At 39.7% G+C, this 14,778-nt stretch overlaps 1 protein-coding gene across 14 annotated transcripts in view; it reads right to left on the reverse strand.

Annotated features, from left to right (window-relative positions):
• The window catches only part of ART3 (ADP-ribosyltransferase 3), a 105,975-nt gene that overhangs the window by 7,728 nt on the left and 83,469 nt on the right, over positions 1–14,778 (reverse strand). For 3 of the 14 annotated variants that reach the window (XM_031935332.1, XM_031935331.1, XM_023222562.2), the window contains exons 4-10: positions 7,376–7,408; positions 6,065–6,097; positions 4,701–4,730; positions 4,192–4,221; positions 3,997–4,026; positions 1,009–1,041; positions 349–381 (exon numbers count right to left, since the gene is read on the reverse strand). In XM_031935332.1, the coding sequence (XP_031791192.1) occupies positions 349–381; positions 1,009–1,041; positions 3,997–4,026; positions 4,192–4,221; positions 4,701–4,730; positions 6,065–6,097; positions 7,376–7,408 (222 nt within the window). Of the gene's footprint in view, positions 1–348; positions 382–1,008; positions 1,042–3,996; positions 4,027–4,191; positions 4,222–4,700; positions 4,731–5,416; positions 5,854–5,891; positions 6,098–7,375; positions 7,409–14,778 lie in introns of those variants that run through there. The other 11 variants (XM_023222564.2, XM_031935333.1, XM_023222563.2 and 8 more) reach the window with 7 other exon arrangements.

Consider the following 14,778-nt stretch of genomic DNA (forward strand, 5'->3'; position numbering starts at 1 on the left):
GTGTTACGTGAAGTTCAGCACTGTGTGGCTGGATATAGTTTTTAAGATGCCAAATATCTAACTTCTTTAACAGATCATCATTTCCATAATAACAAAACCTGCAAAAAATATTTTCAAAGTACTGCATGAACTCAGGAGAAAAGGTTTTAAGAACTGGACAGTGGCTTGCACCCTGAGATTCTATGGTTTTATAGTCCTTACAAATATTCCTGTCATGTACATGTGACTACTGATGGCTACATTTGATAGATGATAATTATGAGGCATAGACAGTCCCCTGCATGTCTAATGGTGACTATACTCCCCAAACTGGCATCTTCCCCTCTGACATGTCTATCAGTTGCTTACCAGGTAGTGGAAAAGGTTCTGGAATTTTCATTCCTAAATGAGAAGGAAGTTTTCAATGACTTACAGTTTGCTCCACTGAGTATAATTTTCAAACTCTTGTCTGCTGAGCTTAAGAGATGCAAGCACCCAAGGCCCCAATGCACTATAGTTTCTGGCTTTTTATTTAAAAGTTCTGCTTACATAAACCCTCATTATACAAATCCACATCAAAATTAGAAGAGTCTTCTGCCATAGCACTTCACTGAGCGTGTTTATGCCAGGAGAATACCGTGTTTTGTTACCTGGAGATACAGGCAATGAGATGTTAGCCAAGACTAACAGTCAACTTGTGCATAAAGTTAGGTTTCTATTGAATAATTTTAGCTGTAGAACCTGGAAGGTGCTGGATTGATGCATCCAGATTCCAGGAGCCTTTCCCTCAGCCATATCCAGAGCAGAACTAACTTTCCTGCCCCAGACACAATGTTCCAGGAGCACATGAATGCACAGGGGAAAGGGACTTTTTCTACGCTTCCCCAGCTAAATATTTGTAGATGACTGGCAGGCAGCTAAAGGGAAATATTCATGAATAATAGTCTCATGACAGTATTCTCTGAAATGCGTGGGGAATCCTGCTCACCTCATTCTTGGGCTCAGGGAATAAATAGAAAGCTGTCTTACCTGGTATTTCGGTGGGTTCAAGGATTTTCACACCTAAAGGCAGAAATGAATATTGGTTTGTATTAAACAGTTATCTTATATTGTTAATACTCTCTTTTGTTATGCTTCCTCCATTTCCAACTCAAAAAAAAAAAAAAAAAAAAAAGGCAGAGAGAAAGAAAAAAGAAACAGCGACAACAAAAACACCAACACCTTTCAGTGGCTCTTCATTCTCCATGTGACAGAGTCCAAACTCCTTAGCCTGGACTTTAAGAACTTCCACAATCTAACCCCTGTCTCTCCAACTTTATCTTCAGAAGGCAGTCCTAATGCATCAGTTTTTGGATGAAACAGTACCGGTTTTACATTTCTGCTTGGTTTAGCTCTATTGTAATTATAGTTATTAGCTCCGTGACTCTGGGCAGACTATTTAATACCTCCTAACTTCAGTTTCTCATTTTGCAAGAGAAATATTCACTTCTTACATCTGTAGTTAGTGAGGATTAAAGGAAAGACCACATAAAAGTGCTTGGTACACTGCATGGAGCAAAAAAGGGAACTCAATACATGAAGTCCCTTTCTTCTAATCTAACTCATTCCTCAAACTCTCCAGGCTCAGTAATATTTTTTTTCTTTTTTGAGAGACAGGGTCTCACTGTGTCACCCAGGCTGTGGTGGGGTACAATGACACGATCATAACTCACTATGATTCTCCTGCCTACGCCTCCCAAAGAGCTGGGATTATAGGTGTGAGCCACTGTGCTGGCCTTTCACAATGTTCTTAATCCTAGGAATCCTTATTGTCTCCTAACCATGTAGCTGGTCTCAGTAAATAGATTATTTACCAGGTGAAACAGTGAGCCCCTGACTTTTTATTCCTAAGGATGAGAATAAGAACTATTTAGTAAAAAAATGCAATCAGCTTGAAAATTAATTTGACCTTATACTTGACTTCTGTAGTAGAAAACTCAGAACGTTTTGAGAAATGGCAGGGGACAAGGTAACAAAAAGAAGATATTTAACCCACTGGAGCCTAACTGATGATAAAAACTAAGGCTAGTGACCCAGAATCTCTCCTAGGTTAAGCACCTCTTCTTCATTTTTTAAAAATTCAACCCAAAGACCTTGACCCAAAATTGTCATTATATGTAATATATAAAATATGCTTCCTAATTATATAATACATTATAATTTGGAAAAATACAGAAAATTATTAAAAATTAAAGTTCTCTTAAAACTGCAGATCTCAGAAATACTCTACTCATTCTTAACATTTTTGGTGTATTTCAATCATTTTGCTATGCATACATATGTATGCATATACATTTTTAAAAGTTGGTATTATACTGTATATGCTGTTTTATATCCAATTATTTACCATTGTATTAAGAATACTTTCTTCTATCTTTAGATGGTTTCAAAAACATGATTTATAAGTTGTTTAGTGTTTCATAATATAGATAGTATTCTATTTAACCATACCCAACGGTTGGACACTGAGGCTGTTTCTAAATTTCTGCTACCGTCAAATAAAAATTATAGGAGACCATTGCTTTAGACTAAGTTTCTGCAGTAGGCCCCAAAAGACCAGACTAAAAATTGACATGGAGTCACCCATGCTAAAGTTCCACACCACCTAAACTAAGTTGTCTCACCTTCTAAGAAATCAGGAGAAAGAAATAACAGAATTTCCCAAACAGGCCAGTTTAAAATCTTCAATCAGCTTAACAAATGAAGTTCCTGCCGCTTCAATCCTTACACACAAAAAAGGTAGCCTGAAATAAACTGATGTTAACTAATCAGTTATTTTTCTACTGTTCTGTCTAAAAGTAACTAATATACCCTGTTCTTTGCTTCCACTTTCTTTGGCTCTTCTTTGTCTTTAAAGCCAAACTTCTGTGCTCAGCTCAATGGAACACTTATTCTATGGAATAAAGTGTTGTCCAATTCTAGAATCTCAAATAAAGCCAACTGATCTCTTTAAATTTGTTGTACTTTTGTCTTTTGACACTACCATAACACTGTGATAAGCATTTTTGTACACAAATCTTTGTGTTCATCTCTAATTTCCTTGAGATAAATATCCAAAAGTGTCATAACTGAGTCAAAAGGTATAAACATTTTTAAGATGAGTAATACATACTACTAAATTGCTCTCCAAAAAAGTTCCAATTTATAATCTCACCAGTAATTTATGAGACTGTTCCTGTCCCGGTACCCGTGAGGACATCTGAGTAATTTTTTTTTTTTTCAAGACAGAGTCTCGTCGTGTCACCCAGGCTGGAATGCAGTGGCGTGATCTCGGCTCACTGCAACCTCCACCTCCCAGGTTCAAGTGATTCTCCTGCCTTAGCCTCCTGAGTAGCTGGGATTACAGGCGTGCGCCACCATGCCCGGCTAATGTTTGTATGTTTAGTAGAGACGGGGTTTCACTATGTTGGTTGGGTTTCACAGGCTGGTCTTGAACCCCTGACCTCATGATCCACCCACTTTGGCCTCCCAAAGTGCTGGGATTACAGGCGTGAGCCACCCGGCCCGGCCATTTGAGTAATATTAAAAATAAAACAAAAACAAATACTTGAGGATGAGTTATACTTCGGATGTACTAAATAATCAAATGGATATAGCTAATGGCATATATTAATCAGATTGCTGGAGATAAATAAATACAAAGAATAGTCATTTTAATTTAGAAAAAAACAACACTATTTGTTATGCCCTGCCCAATACCCTAGGGGTCACAAGAATGTGGGGAAAAATTAGTCACACCTTTCTCTATTTGGTGGGATGACCTAAAGATTGTTAGATGGGAGAAACAGAGTTGCTATGTCATTTTTCTAAAGAATTCTACCTGAAATCCAGGAGGGTCTCTAATATACCGAACCAGTAAGCTAAGGTGAGCTCTGCCTTCCTCCCACTTTTCTTACCATGACATTCTTCCCTGTTCCCACATGTAAAGGGAGATATATTACAAAATGTAAGCCCCCAGAATTTATATAAATGTCTTACCACGGTCTTCAAGCTTCTGGTTTTTCTCACCTGAGTTACAAAAAGCAGCTTATCAGTTTTAACAATGGAACAAAAGAATTGGCAGTTACTATAGCTACAGCAAAATTATTTTCAGTAAATATGAAAATATTCCTACCAGTAAAGGGAGGTATCTTGTAAAATGTAAGCCCCCAGAATTTATAAAAAATGTCTTACCATGGTCTTCAAGCTTCCGGTTTTTCTCACCTAAGTCACAAAAGTCACAAAAAACTCATCAGTTTTTAATGTTGGAACAAAAGAATTGGCGGTTACTACATCTACAGCAAAATTATTTTCAAGAAATATGAAAATATTCCCACCTGTAAAGGGAGGTATCTCGCAAAATGTAAGCCCCCAGAATTTTTTTTTTTTTTTTTTGACACGGAACCTTGCTCTGTTGCCAGGCTACAGTGCTGTGGCAGGATCTCAGCTCACTGCAACCTCCAACTCCCTGGTTCAAGGGATTCTCCTGCCTCAGCCTCCCAAGTAGCTGGGATTACAGCCACATGCCACCACGCCCAGCTGATTTTTTATTTTTAGTAGAGATGGGGTTTCACTATATTGGTCAAGATGGTCTCAATCTCCTGACCTCGTGATCCGCCCGCCTCGGCCTCCCAAAGTGCTGGGATTACAGGCATGAGCCACCGCGCCCAGTCAAACCCCCAAAACGTATAAAAATGTCTTACCATGGTCTTCAAGCTTCTGGGTTTTCTCACCTGAGTCACAAAAAAGAAGTTCATCAGTTTTACGATGACACAAAAGAACTGGCAGTTACTATTGCTACAGCAAAATTGCTTTCAGGAAATATGACTATAAAGAACCATTTGATATGTCCAGGAAACTATCCTACTAAACTTAAGTTGTCGATCAGAGTCTAAATGTACCTTAGCTAATGAGCTGGAACATTCTCTGCCCCCACTATTAAGAAAAGTATTACAAATAGCTTGTCTACCAGGGATCTCAAGGAGCCGAGAAAATGTCTATGTTGAAGAGTCAGCTAAAGTCCCTGTGAAGTGATCAGTAGAACCTGTGACTGCAATGGAACAATAAAAAGAAGGGCTGCTAAGAAGTCCTCAAGGTGTAAAGTGCTTCACTTCTATCGGGACAGGAAGTATCTTCCCAAACATGAAATAAATTTCATGTTTTAAAAAGGCTAGAACCTCTTCTCTTTTCAACAAAGAAAAATTTACTGTAGCCACATAAACCAAACACATGATAGGGAACTTACATGCAAAGAAATGATTTGGGCCATATATCCTCAAGTGGAAACTTTAAGAGCATCTAATCACCTACACATTTTAGTTAAACAACATTAAACATCAAGCATCAGCATATTTGAGAGATGCAGATATGCAGAGTTCTGTGTTTTCGTCTGAGTATTTGGAGTCATATAGGTTCATTTCAATGACTGAATACAGAGCTGTACCTAGGAAGCCCCCAGAACTGGTCAAGAATGACTTAGCTCTTCATTCTCACCACCCGTATTCCCCAGAAAGTTTCCATGTTGTTCAGATCTCCACAAAGCCAATTCTCCCATTTGAGAAAGGTACATTTCCCTAGAATAGCTTTTTTATTTTTTTCTTCTCATATAGGCCAAGTCACTGCTTTCTATCTGCAAATATTCTTCAGCTAAGAAATACATTTGCTAAACAAGAAAGAGCTATTAAACATCCAGGTGAGGATTATTATTAACTTTGGAGACAGGGTTTCGCCCTGTCACCCAGGCTGGAGTGCAGTGGGCGTGATCTTGGCTCACTGCAACCTCTGCCTCCCAGACTCAAGTGATCCTTCCGCCTCAGTCTCCCAAGTAGCTGGGACTACAGGGGCACACCACCATGCCTGGCTAAGTTTTGTATTTACAGGTGCACACCACATGCCTGGCTAAGTTTTGTATTTTTTGTAGAGATGGGGTTCCACCATGTTGCCCAGGCTGATCTCAAACCCCTGGGCTTAAGTGATCCACTCACCTTGGCCTTCCAAAGTGCTGGGATTACAGGCATGAGCCACCATGCCCAACCAAGATTATTTTTAAAAATTAGAGCATACTCACCAGGGTTGTAGACATAGATGGGTTGAAAATATTCTGAAATACAGACATGTTTTCATTACATGGTACTATGCTTAGATGTGAATGTCAGGATCAGTCTATTTTTAAATGTTCATTAATAATAAAGATTTAGTTGGCTTATATTTAAGAAACATAAAAATATGGTTATTATGAGAGATATAAAATTTCAATTCAAACACAAATGGATGTGGATTCACTTTTTTTTTTTCTGGGATGGAGTCTTGCTTTGTCGCCCAGGTTGGAGTATAGTGGCACGATCCCGGCTCACTGCAACCTCTACCTCCCAGGTTCAAGCGATTCTCCTGCCTCAGCCTCCCAAGTAGCTGGGATCACAGGCACCTGCCACCACACCTGGCTAATTTTTATATTTTTAGTAGAGCCAGTTTCACATGTTGCCCAGGCTGGCCTCAAACTCCTGACCTCACGCAATCCACCCGCCTCAGCCTCTGGATGTGGATTCATTTAAGTTACATGAAAAAAAAAAAAATTCACAGGAAAGCTAGCCAGGAAGACAGCTAGAAACAGACCCTTGTTTTTGAACTTTTTTTGTCTCTCTTCTGATACCTTTGATATGTTTTTAAACTTTTTAATGAGGAAGTCTTCAAAAGGATCCACCCAGAGCATGTCTTCATCCAAAGGCATTTTTGGTATCTTCAATTCAAATTTATTAGGCCTATTTGATAATGCTGTTCCTTAATACTCTTAGAATTTTCTACCTTCCCAAATCTTTCCCACAGTCCCCTAAGAAAGACTTTTTTTTTTTTTTTTTGGTCACATCTTCTTATTTTTCCCCTGAAGAAGTTAAAATCCACCATATTACCCTTGTGTCATCCCATTCTCCTCCCTCTTTGACCTATATTCATGCCATTCCTTCATTGGTCTCCCAAATGTTATTTCCTAAGATAAGAAAATATAGGAACAGGAGCTAGCTCTTTGCACAGGAGTCAAGTGGGAAATCGCTGAAGATGCAGGGGAATTAAGGAGTCCTTAAACTCCTATAAGGTCAGGCTCGGATGACAGCGGCATGTTCCCTTTATGCCCAGGCCAGTGCAGTGTTTGAGAGAAGAGCCACAGGCAAGTCTGTGGGTGGGGATGAGGGTGGCAGTGGGGAGCTGGCAGCAAAGGCTCCTAGGCTCTCCACTGGAAAAGGTACCAGCAGTAGCACAATTTAGCTTTGAGAAAATGATGTCTGACAGTATGACAGCACAGTGGTGGGGTGGCTCTGACCCATACCTAAGAGAAGTCACTGATAAAATTCCTACTGTAGGGATAAGACCTTAAAGCGTACCTTACCTAGGTTCTCAACACAGTTTTCAGTTTTAAGTCCTGAAACACAAAGATAAAGCTTTATTAGTTAGACATAATCAACCCTAGTAAATATTTCAATTCATCTATGGCTATTGGTAACCGAATCTGTCAGCTCCTGGTCTATCAGACTCATAATTAGTGAGATGCAAATTGCAGGCCGGGCATGGTGGCTCATACCTGTAACCCCAAGGCTGATGCGGGAGGATCGCTTCAACCCAGGAGTTCGAGACCAGCCTGGGCAATATAGGAAGACCCCATTTCTACAAAATTTTTTTAAAAAAATTAGCCAGGCATGGTGGCACACACCTATAGTCCCAGCTACTCAGGAAGGTCAGGTGGGCGGATCACTTGAGCCCAGGTGGTTGAAGCTGCAGTGAGCTGTGATCACGCTACTACACTCCAGCCTGGGCGACAGGGTGAGACCCTGTCTCAATTATTTAAAAAAATTGCAGAACAATTATATTTTAGTATTTACAGTACAGCCACCAAACAGCCATATGACCTCAGACAAAACACCTAAGCCTCCTGGAATTCAGTTTTCTTATCTGTATCTTTTACTAGGAGACTGCTTCAAATGACTTTCAAGGGCCCATCCTGGGCTAATACTTTATCATTCTATACTATAATTAGTCTGCAAAATTTAGGAGAAAATTTACCTGTCCAACTAATCCTCTCTTCAGATACTAAACGTCCTCAACAAACCTATCCCTCTACTACAACAATTCCTATCCTTTGAAGAAAAAGAATCTCAATGAGACCTTCAACGTCCTTTAATATTTGAACAAAGATCCTTCGCATTCATATAAAGAAAACGAGTTGGTATGCACCAGAATATTCATTTGTGTATGAGGAAATCCACAATATTTGGAGAACAGAACGTGGCATCTGACAGTACTTTTTGTAAGGCCCTAGATGTTCTCACTGGTGATGCCCTAGAAAAAGTTGTCAGTGCTGCAGTGATTCCCCTGAGACTTGACAGAAAGGGAATCCACCAGCCAACAGCAGTAAGGTAAGAAGGTTAGTGAGACAGCATACAGATCTGGTGCAGTATGAGCCATATGGAAGGCCTACCAGAATGCACAACGAAGGTCCAGATGCCTCGCGGTCTCTATTCCATACCTGACGAACACACTAATCTAATCTGGAAGTTCAGCTACCTGAGGACGAGCCTCTTTACCTACAACAGGAGAATCCCTAGAGAGGCCTGGCTCCTAAAAAGATATATACTTCTATAATCTACTCTCAAGTCCTGCTCCATTTGTAGTGAGTGTCTGAACCAAAAATCCAGGTGATTTGGTCCGTTTTCTACTGGTCCAGGAAATAACAAATCTGTTATAATCTGGACAGTGCCCTGAGGTTAAACTCAGGCATTTGACTAGACTAGAAATTTAAAAATTGGTTCTAGAGATTATTGCAAAATATTGTCTCAGGGCACAGTGGCTCACGCCTGTAATCTCAGCACTTTGGGAGACCAAGGCGGGTGGATCACCTGAGGTCAGGAGATCGAGACCATCCTGGCCAACATGGTGAAACCCCATCTCCACTAAAAATACAAAAATTAGTCCAGTGTGGTGGTGTATGCCTATAATCCCAGCTACTTGGGAGGCTAAGGCCAGAGAATCACCTCAACCCCAGAGGCAGAGGTTGCAGCGAGCCAAGATTGCGCCATTGCACTCCAGCCTGGGCGACAAGAGTGAAACTCTGCCTCAAAAAAAAAAAAAAAAAAAAAGTTGTCGCAGCAGGAGATGAGTGAGTACGAGCCTCATCCAGAGAGCTTATTTGAGGATAAGGTGAAGGTGAGGGGAATTGTGGATGAGAAGGCTACAGATGTAAGTTGAAAGATGCAACCTGGAGACCAGGCACCAGGGGGATTTTGAAAGGCTTTGTCTTTTGTCTGTAGCACAAGTTAGAGCATGTTTCTCAAAGTGTAGTTTTCCAGCCGCATACTTCAGAATCACCTGGGTGCTTATTAAAAAGGCAAATTCCAGGACCATAGCCAGGACTATTATTGCTGCATACTTTCTAGAGGGGGATGCCTTGTAATCTGCATTTTAAATAAGCACTCCAAGTGATTTTTATGCACAAAATTTTTGAAGGCCTCCTGAATAGAAAAGAATGAGTATCTTTATTTATTATATATTTTTTTCTTTTTGAGATGGAGTCTCGCTCTGTCACCCAGGCTGGAGTGCAGTGGCGAGATCTCGGCTCACTGCAACCTCTGCCTCCTGGGTTCAAGCAATTCTCCTGCCTCAGCCTCCTAAGTAGCTGAAATTACAGGCACCCACCACCACGCCCAGCTAATTTTTGTACTTTTAATAGAGGCAGGGTTTCACCATGTTGGCGAGGCTGGTCTTGAACTCTTGACCTCAGGTGATCCACCTGCCTCATCCTCCTAAAGTGCTGGGATTACAGGCGTGAGCCACTATACTGGCCTCTTTAACACAGAGTCATTTTGTTACTATTGCATTTCTCTTCCCTATTTAAACTCTGGATTTAATTTTCTATTCAGCATTTTCAATAGCAGTAATCAAACTATTCTGAGTTTCTGAAGAAGTAGCAGGGTTAAAAATGGATAAGAGAATTGGTTCAGAAATAAAAGGAGAGGCAAAAATATATAAGGAATGAAAAAGGAAACCTGACAACAGATTCAGCAGATGTAAAAAGACATGAGAATATTATGAACAGCTTTATGCCTACTAATTTGAAATACAAAGGCAAATGGACAAATTCCTAGAAAAATTTAACTTACTGACCATTAAGTAGTTTAAAATTTTTCCAGAAAGAACATACCAAGATAATTCAATTTTTATAGACAGAGTACCAGAGAGAAGGGAGTGGCCCAAACAGAACTCCAGAGATCTGCAAAGGGTTTCCCTCAAGTATTGAGTGGAGTGCTGATCAGATTATATGTGTGAGATAACTACCCAAGGCCAGAGAAAGAACCTGCAAAGTCAAAAATAGTGTCTATTCCCATCAACCAGGCTGGAAAACCTTGTAATTCACAGGCACTAAGTAGAGTATTGAGAAGGGTACAGCTTCAGCAGTGAGAAATAATGAGCCCTAGATTAAAGTGACTCTGGTTCTGCCTAGAAAATCTGAAGAATCAGCCCTAAAACAATCAAACTGTTTTAAAGTAAATTAACTATGTACCAGAACAAAGCTCAAGAATATTTTTAGAAATATAAAATTACCATGCACACAACAAGGTAAAATTCACAACATCTTGCACCCAATCAAAAAATACCAGCAAAGAAGCAGGAAAATACAATTCATCATGACAAGAGAACTCAATCTAATGAAACTACCCCAGAGCTGACACAAACGTTAGTATTATTAGAAAAGTAAATTAAAGTAGTCATTACCACTGTATTCCATGTGTCCAAAAAATAGATTAAAGGTGTTGTCTTACCTCCAGTTGCCACACAAAATACCAGAGACTGGATGACTTAAACAACAGATTTTTGTTTCTCATAATTCCAGACCTGGGAAATCCAAGATCAAGGTACTGGCAGATTCAATTTCTGGTAAAGGCTTTCTTCTTGCCTTGCAGATAGCCACCTTCTCACTATATCCTCATATGTCAGAGAAGGAGCAAAGCCATGGTCTCCTTTCCTCTTCTTAAAAGGACACTAGCCCTATCATGGGTACTCCCACCCTCATGACCTAATCTAAACCTAATTACTTCTCAAAGGCCCTACCTCCAAATACCATCACAGTGAGGATTAGGGCTTCAACATATGAATTTTGTGGGGAGAACATTCAATAGTGAATGTCAGTACTACTAACAGGTGTTAAGTAGAGATGTGGAAGATATAAAAAGACCCAAAATGAATTTCTAGAGATAAAAATTCTGAGATGAAAAACACACTAGAGAGAATTACTGACAAACTAGACACTGCAGAAAAAAGATTAGCAAACTTGACATATTGTGGTATACAGAATAATACCCTTCTTAAAGAGGCCTACATCCTATCCCCAGAACCTGTAAATATGTTATTTTACATGGCAAAAAGAGAACTATGGTTGCAGATGTAAATAATGTTGCTAATTAGCTGGCCTTCAGGTGGGGTATTTAGCGTGGATTATCCAGGTGAGCTCAATCTAATAACATAAATCCTTAAAAGTGGAAAAAACAAGAAGTAGAAGAGAGGATCAGAGAGATGCAAGGTGCAGAGGACTCAACATGCTGTTTCTTTCTTTTTCGAGACGGGGTCTCAGGGTCTCCCTCTGTCACGTAGGCTGGAGTGCACAGTGGTGCGGTCATGGCTCACTGCAACATCAAACTCTTGGGCTCATGCAATCCTTCCATCTCAGCCCACTACAGGCAGCTGGAACCACAGATGCACGCCACCATGCCTGGATAATTTTTTTATTTTTTATTTTTGTAGAGGCAGAGTTTCACCATGTTGGTGAGGCTGGTCTTGGACTCCTGACCTCAGGTGATCCTCCTGCCTCAGCCTCCCAAAGTGCTGCGATTACAGGCATGAGCCGCCACACCTGGCCATCAACATGCTGTTTCTGACTGAAAATGGATGAAGGAGGCCGTAAACCAAGGAATGCAGGTAACCTCTGGAAGCTGGAAAAAGAAAAAAAAGATTCTTGCCTAAGCCCCCAGGAGGGAATGCAGCCCTACCAACACCTTAATTTCAGCTCAGCAAGACTTATGTCAGGCTTCTGAAATACAGAATTGTAAGATAATAAATTTAGATGTGCTGTTTTAAACCATTAAATTTGTGGTAATCTGTTATGGCAGCAATGAAGTACTGAAATATACAAAATAATAGAAAACATCTAAAAATGAAACAGAGAGAAAAATACTAATAACAAAAACCATTAAAGTTTCACTGAGCTGGAGACAACCTCATGCAGTTTAATATATATATATATAAACAGAATCCCTAAAGGAAGAAGAGAGGGGTGAAAAAATATGTGCACAAACAGTACTCACAACTTTCCAAATATGATGAAAACTATGAACCTACAAATCCATAAAGTTCAATGAACTCCAAGCACAAGATACATGAAAAAAATGACACTAAGTAACATCATAATCAAATTGGTCCAAATAAGTATGATAAACACAAAGTCTTAAAAGCAGCCAGCGGGGAGATGGGGGGCTAAATAAAGAGGAACAGAAATGAGAAACACAGCAGATTTTTTTGTCAGAAGCAATTTAAGTAAAACAACAGGGAAGCAGTAAATTTGTAAACTACTCAAAGAAAAGAAAATAAGATCAATCTAGAATTCTATACCCAGTGAAAACAGCTTTCAAAACTGAAGGTGAAATAAAGACTTTTCATACATACAACACTTAAAGGTAAATCTGACAAAAGATGGAAAAGACTTACAACCTGAACACTATTCGGATACAGCTGACAGAAAATAAGACCTAAATAAATGGAGATTTTATGCTGTGTTCATGAGTTGGAAAAGTATATATTTTTAAACTCTTCTCATATTGATCTATAAATGCAAGGCAAGCTTAATCAAAATCCAAGCAGAAATTGTAGAAATTGACAAGGTGATTCTAAAGTTCATATGGAAGCATAAAGAACATATAATCACCAAAACAACTTTGCAAGAAAAGAATACGATGAACACTACCTGGTTTTGAGGTTTATTATATAGCTATAGTGATCAATATATGATACTGGCATAAAGATAAATCACCAGGTGCAGTGGCTCACACCTGTTATCCCAGCACTTTGGGAGGCTGTCGCAGGTGGATCACTTCAGGTCAGGAGTTCAAGGCCAGCCTGGCCAACATGGTGAAACCCTGTCTCTACTAAAAATACAAAAAATTAGCCGGGCATGGTGGCACATGCCTGTAGTCCCAGCTACTTGGGAGACTGAGGCAGGACAATTGCTAGAACCCGGGAAGCAGAGGTTGCAGTGAGCTGAGATCACGCCACTGCACTCCAGCCTGGGTGACAGAGTGAGACTCTGTCTCAAAAAAAAAAAAAAAGATAAGCTACAAATTGGGAGAAAATATTTGCAAATCACATACCAAACAAAAACCTCGTATCTACAATACATAAACAATTTTCAAAAGATAAGAAAACAATCTCGTTAAAAATGGACAAAAATCTTTGAACAGATGTTTCAGTAAATATATACAAATGGCAAATAAGTATGTGAAAAGATGCTCAACATTATTACTCATTAGGAACATGCAAATTAAAACCACAATAAAATACCACCACATATCTGTTTAGAACAGTTAAAAAGACATCTATGAAGTGTCGGCGAGAATGTGGTATAGCTAGAACTCTTATGCACTCCTGGTGAGAATGTAAAAAGGTACAGGTACTCTGGAAAACCATTTGGCAGCTTCTTTCAAAGTTACACATATACCTATCATACAATCCAGCCAATGCATTCCTAGGCATTTACTCAAGTGTAATGAAAGCATATGTCCATACAAAGACTTGTACATAAATGTTCATAGAAGTTTTATTTGTAATAGCCAAAGACTGGAAACAACCCACGTACTCATCAACAGGTGAATAGACATGTAAACTGTGTTATGTCCACTATTCTACAACAGCATGAATAAACGACTGATACACGCAACAACACAGATGAATCTCAAAACAATTAAGAGTGAAAGAAGCCAGGCAAAAAAGAGAACATACTGTATGATAAGATTTGGATGAAACTCTAGACAGTGCCAACTAATCCGTAGTGACAGAAAGTACATTAGTAGATGCCTGGGGGGATTGGGAAACAGGGAAAAGGAAGAGAAAGGAATTGCAAAGAAGCATGAAACTTTTGCAAGCAACAAATATAAAATGCTCATAGTCTTGATTGTAGTGATGATTTCATTGGCATATACATATATCAAAACTTACTAAATTTTACTTTATGTGCAGTTTATTATACCAATTATAACTCAGTAAAGCTATTAAATTTTTTTTCTTAATTATGAGGATGAGATGAAGAGGACAGGACTAGGTTTTGGATCTGGTCTCTAGTTCCCTACCAAAAGAAGCCCTTCACATCCCTGACTTGTTAAATACTGAAGAACTACATGGCTATCATGTTAGCAGAGAAGTCTACAGTTAGAAACATTAGACGCAGTCTGGACAAGAGTAAATAAAGCCCTCCCACAAGTTCCCATCTTTTTCAGATCCAAAGAAATTACAAATGTCAGGCCGGGCGCGGTGGCTCAAGCCTGTAATCCCAGCACTTTGGGAGGCCGAGACGGGCGGATCACGAGGTCAGGAGATCGAAACCATCCTGGCTAACACTGTGAAACCCCGTCTCTACTAAAAAATACAAAAAACTAGCCGGGCGAGGTGGCGGGCGCCTGTAGTCCCAGCTACTCCGGAGGCTGAGGCGGGAGAATGGCGTAAACCCGGGAGGCGGAGCTTGCAGTGAGCTGAGAT

This window comes from Piliocolobus tephrosceles, chromosome 3 (genome assembly GCF_002776525.5).
Source record: "Piliocolobus tephrosceles isolate RC106 chromosome 3, ASM277652v3, whole genome shotgun sequence".
Classification (NCBI taxonomy): domain Eukaryota; kingdom Metazoa; phylum Chordata; class Mammalia; order Primates; family Cercopithecidae; genus Piliocolobus; species Piliocolobus tephrosceles.